Source organism: Daucus carota, chromosome 6 (genome assembly GCF_001625215.2).
Source record: "Daucus carota subsp. sativus chromosome 6, DH1 v3.0, whole genome shotgun sequence".
In the NCBI taxonomy this organism is placed as follows: Eukaryota; Viridiplantae; Streptophyta; class Magnoliopsida; order Apiales; family Apiaceae; genus Daucus; species Daucus carota.
The window spans coordinates 7,229,105-7,241,024 of NC_030386.2; the positions used below are offsets into that span (position 1 = coordinate 7,229,105).

Genomic DNA, 11,920 nt, shown 5'->3' on the forward strand with positions numbered 1-11,920 from the left:
TTCGAGTTTTTGTCGATATTTGGTGACTCGATTCAAAATTTCGAGCTGAACTCGAGCCTATCGAACTATTTACGAGCCGAGTTTCGAACTTGGAATGAAAGGCTCGGTCGAACTCGAACCCGAGCTCCAACCCCGAACTTTTCAGTCGAGCTCGAGCCGAGCCTGACAGTGTTCGACTCGGCTCGATTACACTCCTAGATTCGAGTATCTGACGTGCCGCAAATTAAAAAGTAGTTGGAGAGAGTGAGAAACCGAAAAATTATCAGCAAAAAAAAACAAAAACCTGAAAACTGTCGGAACAAATATTGTACACAAAAACCCACCCACGAGAGTAAAATTCCTTCGAGTCCTCATTTTAGTGGAGTTTTGGAATCCTCATTCTTTCAAAATTAGATAAAATATAATTTAGTGATTTCAATTCTATTATTTTTTGTTCTACCATATCTTTAGACATTCAACAAGCTAAATATTACATTCTATAACATAATCAATATGCACAACAATTAATTTTATAGAAGTAGAACATAGCATCCTGTGATTTATAAAACAATTGATTACGTTGTTGAACATAATGTTTAAAAATATTGTTGAACAAAAAAAAATAATTTATAAATTTATAACTACTAGATTATATTTTATACAATTTTGAAGAATGCGGACTCCAAGACTCCGCTGAAATGAGGACTCCAAAAAATTAACTCAAACCGACAAAATGTAATTAAGCTCCTGAAGATTCATGAAACTGAAAGTAGTATTACTAACATTTTCTTTCAAACAAATATTTGATTACAGCTTCAAAATATACACAGGCCAACCAGTGTTCCAGCACGAGATTTAGGTACTGTTTGGGGTTGCTGTTGTAGACAGCAGCAACAACTTTTTGCTGAAAAACAGGTGAAAAACTATTTGGTAAATCTAAAAGCAGCTTTCCCGAACAACAGCTTTTAGCTGAAAAGCTGCTGTTAGAAAAAGCAGGTCCTCCCATGCATGCTTTTAGAAAAAGCTGTTTTTCAGCTTTTGCAGAATGCTGTTATAAATTTCATTATAAAACCTCACCAAAATCATTATTATTTTTTATATTATAACTAAAAATAAGTAAATATCAAAAAATTACCAAACAGTTATCTGATTTCTACAACAGCACTTATTTGACCAGCACTTTTTCTGATACCACAGCAATTTTTAACAGCACCCCCAAACAGACCCTTAGTGCTTCATGCAACCGTCTCCTGGGGCATCTCTGACCTTGGCCGGTGTGACTCGTATGAAGAATTTCAATCAACTAGAGGCAATATGTTGTTCAACCCAAATCTGTTCGATGCGAGCAGTTCAAAAGTATCGCAAAAGCCATTCTTGACCCCCCTGGCCCTGCAAGTTTAGTAGTAAATTTATCATTTTTCAATTCGAATAGCTATAGCTCGAGTAGAGTGTCCTGTAGCAGAAAGTTGGTAACCATGACCCCTCCTGTTGCAAAGAGTTGATCATTAGCCTCATAATTTGACATCAATACCAACATTCATTTCGTCAAAAATGAACATGTTCACAAATTCTAAAAAATAATGTACCAGATCTAAAACAATTTTTCAAGGTTTTTTCATCATTAATGGCTCCCAAGATAGACAGTGAATATCTGTTCTTTGTCGCAATACAGCAAGCACTGTCATGCTAGTGAAACTGATGTTGATCTCGAGGTAACCAAATTGCAAGTAGAACCCAGATATGTCCTGCTGCTACTGCACATGCACTTGCGTGGTGGTCAATCTCCGCAAATCAGCTTACGGAATCAAAAGTCAACTACATCCAGGTAGAAACAGATATACATAATAAGAAAAATGTAAACAAAAAATATTCTGTAGAGAAACATTATGTGATCACAATGCATGCATATGTGTGAGGAGGATTGTGTGCGTGCGGGAGGGGGTTAGAGGAAATACTCTACACTTGGACTAAGAAAGAACCAGTGATCTTGGATCTAACCCAACTAGTTATAAATAAAAATAAATAAATCGTATTTAAGTTAAAGAACGAACTCACTCAAATCCTATATTATTATTCAGACAAATATCAGGCCAAATCCCAGCACTTTGATATAAGATCATATCTCATGGTGGACTAAGAATGAATACGGTGATCCGGATTTGCTAGTTGTAAAATGAACATAAGCACTCAAATTAAAAAGCAAACGAACTCAAATCCTATTTTATTATTCAGACAAATATCAAGCCGAAACCCACCACTATGTCTATGATATATGATCATATTTATTCATAATAGTTTAAATACATTAGAAGTACTAGAATCCATAATTTAAAATAATTGTCCGACTCTTCTTGTCAGGGACATACATGTTCGACTTGAATTCATTAGTTATCAATAAAAAAGAAATATAGCATATAAAACATAAAATATTGAAAGAACATTCCATAAAATGAACAAATTTAATTATCGGTTTTTCTATGGTGTGCCCATGGGCACATGCTAAGCACTAAAATTTATAAGTTTGACTGATTTTGATTGGCTCATACTTCTTAATAATGATGGGCCCTCCTGCATATATAACAACCACACCAATATTTCCGGTACACTTAATTTTTTTTGAATTAATCTAAACAAATACGAAAATCTGTAGCAACACATTAATTTGAATCCCGTACAAATATTTTCATATTGATATGCATAGGCAATCGACTTGATTGCACCCCTAATTTACATGGGGGCATTGGATTCTCCTGCATAATTTATTTTTAAAAGCTCTTTTTTGCATGTTGCATATTTTTCAGTGCAGTAGATTTTATACTATCATGTGAACCATGATTAGGAGGGGACTTGTTATTAGGCTATTGCAAACCATATAGTGGTATATGTATCATATAGTTAAATGATTTATTATAAGAGTGATGTCATCATAAAATTTCTTTAATACGAGAAATATCCATTAGTTATATAATTAATTAAGGTTCTTTCTAGTACACCCAACTACTTTTTACTTAGGTGGAAGATTTTGATTGGTGGAGATTTTTGTGCATACAGGGTGGCAATCATTATTAATGGGATTGGGACCAATGGAAATCCGCCACCTAACTGAACAGTGGTTAGTGTGGCCCATGGGCACAAACTAAAAAAACCGATTAAGTAAATGGACAATGGCACACACTGAAATTATAGAACTTTATTTAACATCTAGCCATCAAAAATTTTGATAAGAATACAATTTTTAAAATCTCAAAGCATTTAGTTACAGAAAATCTTCATTTTTTTTAGGTAATCTTTCTAATAATAAACGACTTTCATTGTTGTTTTAGTCTATTTATGGATGAATAACTTGAAAGTGAATGCATCTATTATGCTTGACATGATAATCAGTGTAGTGATATATTATGATGCTATTTTTTACAATATTACATGAATTAACAAAATTAGTGGAGTCTGGACTAACTATTACATGTAATATGAATAGAATAACTAAATTAAGCTCAGAGGAGAAACTAACGATGCAAATGTCTTCAGTTCATGTTCTTTGTATCTTTAATGGGAACTTATTAAAATATTTCCCTGTGCAAACATACTGACTCAGGTTTTCTATTTCATGTGCAATCCTTCAGTTTTGAGTTCCATGATTTATTAATCTCTTATCTAATTCTGTTGTTCCTTTCATAGAGGCATCATAAATCAATACACACAATCTACTATTTAGTATTATACTTGAAGCAGATACTACTTGTCCTATAGCCATCTATTTATCAGTTATCCCCTCTTTAGAGCTTTTGTAGAATCATTTGCATCAGTACTAGACTACTTGCATTAGGTATCTGCATTTTTACTTCACATATACTAATTACTAACTAGCCAACTAAAGCACCAATTGGTTAAGGACCAGCGCAATGCATCATAAAGGACCGTAATAGTACCCGTTTTGACAGTCATTTCCTCTGTGAGGAAGAGCAGCTGATTGATGTAGTTGAAGAAGAGCTATGCATTTGTGTTAAATAAATCCAATGCTATAGCTCGCCAAACACAAACCAAGTTTTATTCTTTACAGGCAGAAGTGCATAAGTTGCCCTGACAATCCGACATCACATCATACAAGTGACAAAAATATCATCAGCCCTCCAGAAAATATACTTTTCTGACAATCATTGTAAATTTTCAAAGGTTATCCCTGTATCCAATAAGAGAAGTGAAACCACAATCAGAATAAGTAGAACTAATACATCAAAGATTAGCACCCCAAGGGCCAAGGTAAGTTAATTGAGAGCGTATTATAAATAGAATTTATAAATGAACAATGGTATGATAATCTAAATCTCAAGTCCGATAAATATATAGATCCCTCGTGAATTTTATTTCACCCTCTCAGTTTACAATAATTTAACTTACATGTATTTTGGTATACTAACACTATATACAGATTAAAAAAAATTATACTATGAACAAAAAAATGATTTAAAAAGAAAAATGAACCATCTAGAATATTAACAGGAAGAAGGCATTGCATATTATATGTTTCGTTTCAGGACTAGCCGGATATGGACAGTTCCAATAAGATTTCATTCTTGAACAAAAATCCATTTCTTGATTTATTTCATCTATTTCACTTATTTTATTTAAAACTTTTAACTTACCCAAACGCTCATATAACTATTAGTGTCTCAGATTGATTCGTCTACTTAAGATTGGAGTAGAGCCTTGGCTAAACAGTGTAACATGTTAAATCCTCAATTGCAAAGTGCTTTTACCTTCTTTCTCAGTTTTTTCTAAGTCCTTTAAATTGAGAGGCATTTAATCTTTATTGAACAGCTAATGCAAAAGCTGTAATAGTTTTGGTAAAATAACATACCTGGAACTATATATATCTTAAGTAGGATCAACATCCTTCCATGCAGATTGCAGAGTGTAGTACAGCAAGAGGACTACTGTTTTGAGTAAAAACTACATGGCAAGCTAAAAATATTATAGTTATCCGTCTTAAATTTTCTACCAGATTTCTGACCAAAGATAGACAAAAACTGTTCTACCGTTCTTGGAAAATTCTTCATTCAAGCCTTCAGAATTTCTTTGTTCGATATTTTACAAGAAACCGTGTTACCTTCACACTGATCCTTGCACATTTCGTTCCGTAATGATACAATCTTTCAAATTTATCCGAATAATACTTCCAATATTGCATCTAAATATCAATATATGGAGTGATCCCACTTTTATGCATTTGGTCTCACGGCAAGTATCTAATATTACAGCTTCCCTGTAAATCCAGAAGAAAATGACTTACATGTAGCTGCATCAGTTTCTGACTGAACATATCTGTCAACAATTGGGACGCCATCGCATGATTTCCTACCTTGCTGTAAGCATGTATAAGAATAATATATGTAGTACTGTCAGGTGATAACCCAAAACTTCTGAGATAGTTGAAAACTCGATGTGCCATGTTCAAGGCCTGCATTTTACAAAGTCTTCTTATGAGTGAATTGAAAGTCGATATGGTGGGATTAGGACCATTAGTCATCATGGACTTCAAAAGCTTTAAGCATTCTGGATATTTCCTCGCTTCGCAATAGTAAAGTAGTAAAGAAGTAGCACCACTTCTATTAAGATTAAAGCCTCCATGATCCATTTGATACAATAGCCTTGTGATGATGGAAGTGTTTCTCTCTTTGCAAGCTGCAGACAACATCTTATTGTAGGAAATAAAGTTAGGAGTGTTCCCACTCCACCTGACATGATTAAAGAACTTGAGACAATCACCAATACTTTTCTCCTCACAAATTCCTTTCAAAATTGTGTTGTATGTTATATTATTTGGCATAAAACCTCCTCCTATCCAATTGTTCACAAGACACAATGCTTCTTCTGTTTTATGCTCACGACATAAAGCATGCAAGTAAATGTTGTAGATTGCTGTATCAGTAACACTCTCTATTGACATACTACTATGCAACAGGTCCTTGGCAAGTGTTACGTATCCACTCCTCAAGAGCCCTCCAGCCAAAGATGCATATGTGAACTGATTAGGAGCAAAACCCTTTTGATCAATATGTTGAAGTAGCGCATGCATCATCCTAAGCATACCTTGGTGACAAAGCTCACGGAGAATTATGTTGAAGGTAACCAAATCTGGAACAGATCCTTTCTCATTCATTTTATTTAGTAAGCCTAGTGCCTCATTAATCCTTCCAACATCACAAAGAAATTTAATGATGATGGTGTATGTTATTTTGTTAGCTTTACAACCGACACTTTCCATTAAAATTAAACAACGAGAGGCGTCCTCCCACAACCTTGCCCCACAGAACCCATATATTAGAGCTGTATATGATGATTCATTTTGCACAACACCTTTCTTCTCCAAAGAACAAAAAAATGCCAATGCATTACTAAGCTGACCACGTTTGCACAATGTCCATAGAATTTGGTTGTGACTATACTGACACACACGTTGAAAATATTTCCGATTCTTCTCCAAAAGAAGAGAGAATATGATATGTGCCTCACGAAACATTCCACCTCGGCAAAGGCTTGCTATAAACCTTTTTGCAGCAAATGGCATTGGGTAATAGTTAAATCTCAACATCAAATCTAGCACACAAAGTGAGTCCAGTAGGCTGCCAAACTCCAAAGATTTGTTCAGTAATCCCGACAAAGAATAAAAAGGGGGACAGTACCCACTTCTACACATTTCCTCCACCATAAAAAAAAAATCTTTGGTACTCCCAAAAGAGACCATCCCGATTAACAGAAGCTCAGGGAGAATTATGTTGAAGGTAACCAAATCTGGAACAGATCCTTTCTCATTCATTTTATTTAGTAAGCCTAGTGCCTCATTAATCCTTCCAACATCACAAAGAAGTTTAATGACGATGGTGTATGTTTTTGTGTTAGCTTTAAAACCGACACTTTCCATTAAAATTAAACAACGAGAAGCGTCCTTCCACAACCTTGCCCCACAGAACCCATATATTAGAGCTGTATATGATGATTCATCTTGCACAACACCTTTCTTCTCCAAAGAACAAAAAAATGCCAATGCATTACTAAGCTGACCACGTTTGCACAATGCCCATAGAATTTGGTTGTGACTATACTTACACGCACGTTGAAAATATTTCCGATTCTTCTCCAAAAGAAGAGAGAATATGATATGTGCCTCACGAAACATTCCACCTCGGCAAAGGCTTGCTATAAACCTTTTTGCAGCAAATGGCATTGGGTAATAGTTAAATCTTAACATCAAATCTAGCACACAAAGTGAGTCCAGTAGGCTGCCAAACTCCAAAGATTTGTCCAGTAATCCCGACAAAGAATAAAAAGGGGGACAGTACCCACTTTTACATATTTCCTCCACCATAAAAACACAATCTTTGGTACTCCCAAAAGAGACCATCCCGTCTAACAGAAGCTTATATGTCAAGACATTGGGGTATATGCCAGACACTTTCATCACATTATGCAGCTCTATCAAGATTCCTGAAGCCACGTTCCGCGATGCTAAATAGGAACGAATCAAGTGATTATACTCATGCACTGTTGGCCTCCACGGAAACACCCGAAACAGATTCAAACTCTCCATAGAATTAACAAATTGACCCCGGGAAGCATACCTTTTCACAGCAGAGTTTACCTGAACATAACTCAGCTGACGATTTTCATCTTCATCCGAAACTTGTAAAATTTGAGCAGCCAAAGATGAAAAACACCTTATAAACTCACCTATAACCAAACCCCTATTCAAAATTCTCTTACAAGATTTCCCTACAGACACAGCACAAAAACTCATCTGCAATCAAGATTCAATCTTGGGGTTCTAAGCATGTACATCATAGGATAAACTGAGAAGAGCCCACATAAACAAACAAACCAACCTGTGAGTATAAACAAGGAAAAATATCATTGACCCACATATCAGAAACTCAACCAAATGATTCCAAAAACAAGAATTTGCAAGAAAGAGCATAACTTGGCTGTTATACAAATGTTTACACAAGCAACAACTTGAAGTTGAGAACATTCAATATAATACTTCAAGAGCATAAATAAAGGAAGATAATTAAGGAATTTTACAAATACACACTGATAAAGTTCGTACCTTTGCGGGTGAATTGAAAAAGTTGTTAGGGTTTAGCTGCTTATGAAAACCCCTGGAACTGCTCACAACATATATAAAATATCAAATTACCAACTCTAATTTTATTGTCAAAGCCAGCACCCAGGAAAACGAGATATTAAAAATTACTTCAAGAGGTAAATTATAGGAAAATTAAAGTTTGGGTAGATGTGCTAGTTTCAATTTTTTTTTTTTTATAGAAACTCAATAACATATCCAATCAGTTTGGCTTCTAAATTAGGCCGTAAAATTTGTTGAATATATGCTATTGACGGTATTAATTGATTATAATTCAAAAATAAAATATTATTAATATTTAAATTTTATAAATAAAATATATATAATTTAATATGATAATAAATGATGTATAATTTTTGTATAGATTTTTTGCGGGTCTGCTAAGGTTTCGACAAATATAGAATCATACACAAAAGAGAGGAAAATATGGTTGGAATATGATATTTTAGTAAGATTTATTTAATATAGAATCATACACAAAAGAGAGGAAAATAAGGTTTCGACGAATATAGAATCATACACAAAAGAGCAGTTAGCCAGTTATGGTTAGTGTCGTAAAAAGTTGAAATCGAACTTAATCGGTGAACTTACGTAACAATGTTTAATTGAAGATTTAATTGAATTGATAGGGGATCAATCGGATGAATAATTGGATAATAGATATTTAATCAGTTGGACGAGTTACGAAACAAGAATTAACTCGCGATTAATGACTTATTTTTTTATTTTTAGAACAAAGGCCATGGTAAATCAATTAACATATGGAAGATTCCCCTAAAGGTTGGTGAAGGATGAGTGGTGGGTGTTGTAATCAGAGATCAACATGGACATTGGACAAGTAAGAGCAAGTCCAACGGTGTCCTATAACCGTGTCCCAAGTTAAAATTTAAGGCATTTGAGATAAAGATGTAATCTAATGGTGCTTTAAAACATTATGACATATTACATGTGTCTTATTTATAAGGCACTATCACACTTGTCCTAAACCATTTTAATCTATTCAAATATATTAATATTAAGACATGAAGATAATGCATGTATGTGTATAGTGTTCTAAATCACTAGGACATTATATTTTATTATATATACAGGGTTTCTATTAAGAAACTGTTGGACTTGTTCTAACGAGGGCAGCCTGCAAAAAACTACTCCCTCCGTCCCCCTCATTTGTTTACATTGGGGGACGGGGGCTCGGCACGCATTCTAATGCTCTCGTAAAACGTAGTTCGGTAAATTATTTTGAACTTTTTTTTCTTCTGTATAAAAATTTGATGTTTAAATTTTTATACAAAAAAGAAAAAATTTAAAAATAAGCTATAGAACTATGTTTTATATGCGCATTAAAATGCGTGTCGAGCAGTGTGAAAAAACTGTAAACAAATGAGGGGGACAGAGGGAGTAGGAAATATGAAATGTGAACATCATTGGTGCTAAAGCTATAAACCTAAATTTATAGGTTTGCAGCAACCAATTTAATGCTACATGACTACCACTGGTTGATTGTTCAATATAGGGGCGGCCCTGAAATCCACGTGACCCGACTTAGAATCAGTTTTAGGGCCCTAATCTCTATCTACTTACCAAATTTCATACATATATATAACGTATTCGAAAATTTATGGGGCTTTTAATTGTTCGGATCCTAGATGCAAGTTTTGTCAGTATATAGCTAGGACCACATCCGGATTCAATATGCTTCGGGACAAAAAAAAATGACGGCACTTATCAAGAGATTTTGTTATTAGTTGAGTCTTTGGGAGGCTAATGAAGAAGCTGATGAAAGGGCTCGTTTAAGACCAGTAGAATACAACTATAATTTGGGTGTGATGATTCTTCTAAGGCACTCAGGTTTTCCTTCTCCAATGAAAACAAGTTTAATCATGTTACACTACCTTTTTTTTTTTTTTTTGAAATAATGTTACACTACTTCTTAAAATTATCAGTTGTACAAGACTATGAAAAATAACCAGCTTTTAAATATTTAAATTAATTGAAGAATAATTAGCATTTGTCTAAAATTGGTGAACCAAAAGCTGGCCTGTAGAACATTAATGAGCAGTACCCTGTTCTGTTCAAATTAAAAGCTCACAAAAGTTGTTAAAAATAGAAGACGGGTTCAAATCCCTCCCTGCCAATTGATTGTTACAACAAACTGTAAACGGTTTTTTTATAGCTGAATGAAATTGACCGCCCATCCGCGGTTTAGATATGTACTCTACGATTTTCTTTTCTTTTCTATGAAAAAAACAGCGAATAATTTGTTGTCAGCAATCAATTGTCAGGGACCATCTCCTATGAAAGATATGCTACGGCTATTTACTTGTGTACTTACAGAGTACAAGCAAGATCACAGTTAATACATTACTAATGAACATAGACGCGTGATTATAAGACTTGAACCAGAATAATAATTGTAAGAAGGAAAATGCGGTACTCAAAAATTATTCTCAATTTTTTCTCAAATCCTCGTTGGCAATGTTTGGTTAGTTCGACCTTGCATGCACATAAGATGGTGTGTATGGCTGGTTTCATTAGTTTCCCTTTTCTGGAAAAAGAGAATATGCAGTTGGCTTCTTGTTTGTTTCTTCATAAATCATGATTTGATCTTAAAAGTACTTTTATGTATTTGGAGTTAACAAAATTTTAACATACAAGAGTCCCCAATTTTAATTTTTGCTAAGTGCATCCAAAATCATTGCCCAGGCCTAGTTGCTTTTGAAAAATTTGATTATATGAACAGTGGGTGAGCAGAAAAAAAGGGGCTGTCTGGTGGTAAAGATGGGCATGAGTAAGCTTATGATCGGGTTGAGGGGGGTATTCATAAAAAACAGCGATGCTTAAACTGGGATTTGCTTTGAGTCTACACTATCAAATGCGGTGGTCTTCATTGGGGAGCCTCTGAAATTTCCCGAAAGGGGTCCTCGTACCTTTGTGCATCAGTTTTCTCTGATTTAATACAGATGGAGGTGAATAGAATATATATGCAAGGATCTGAGTATGTAGAAATGCTCCAGAAATTTCTCAGTATAATTTTTTTGTGGAAAGCGATGCTCAAGCATGCAATATTATAAAAATGCTTTGGTCAAGTAGGAATCAGAAGGATATGCAATGCTTCTGGTGAACTGGTAAATCTGGGAAAATTAGAGGTAACATTTAGCTCAAATATGGAATTACAATCCAAAGAATTACAATGGTCTATCTGGAATGAAGAAGATTTATTTATTGACAGCGATGACAAGAAACGTCTAAACTCTGCACATTCTTTGCTTGGAGCATATCGACAACCAAAACCAATAACGACAAATGGTATGCGTTCATACTCGTCAGCTATTTTAGAATTAGTCAGAAGGAGGAGTGGTGATGGGTGTTGTAATTAGTGATCATCATGGACAAGTAACGAGCGCAGCCTGCAAAAAACTAGGAAAAATTTATGGGTTTGCAGCAACCAATTTAATGCTACAAGACTGACAATGGTTGTTCAATATAGGGGCGGCCCTGAGATGCACGTGACCCGACTTAGAATCAGTTTTGGGGCCCTAATCTCTATTTACTCGCCAAATTTCTTACATATACTATAACTATATATAAAGTATTCAAAAATTTCTAGGGCTCTTGGTTGTTCGGATCCTAGATGCAAGTTTTGTTGGTCTATAGTTAGGTATGATGGCTCTTATCAAGAGATTTTGTTATTAGTTGAGTCTTTGGGTGGCTAATGAAGCAGCTGATGAGAGGGCTCATTTCAGAGCAGTAGAATAGACAACTATAATTTGAAATATTTAAATTAAACAAAGAAGATTTAGC

General features: G+C 34.6%; 1 protein-coding gene across 1 annotated transcript; it reads right to left on the reverse strand.

Annotated features, from left to right (window-relative positions):
• Positions 1-694: 694 nt before the first annotated feature.
• On the reverse strand, positions 695-8,236 carry LOC108192767 (pentatricopeptide repeat-containing protein At3g22470, mitochondrial-like). Its single transcript, XM_064079748.1, has 5 exons — positions 8,084-8,236; positions 4,838-7,859; positions 3,909-4,159; positions 1,566-1,794; positions 695-1,464 (listed from the first exon to the last, which is right to left on the reverse strand). The coding sequence occupies exon 2, from the start codon at positions 7,772-7,774 to the stop codon at positions 5,213-5,215; it is 2,562 nt and encodes an 853-aa protein (XP_063935818.1). The 5' UTR covers positions 7,775-7,859; positions 8,084-8,236; the 3' UTR covers positions 695-1,464; positions 1,566-1,794; positions 3,909-4,159; positions 4,838-5,212.
• Positions 8,237-11,920: the final 3,684 nt, after the last annotated feature.

Coding starts and splice junctions, on each gene's coding strand:
- LOC108192767 (XM_064079748.1), bottom strand. CDS start 7,774: ATGAGTTTTTGTGCTGTGTCTGTAGGGAAATCTTGTAAGAGAATTTTG.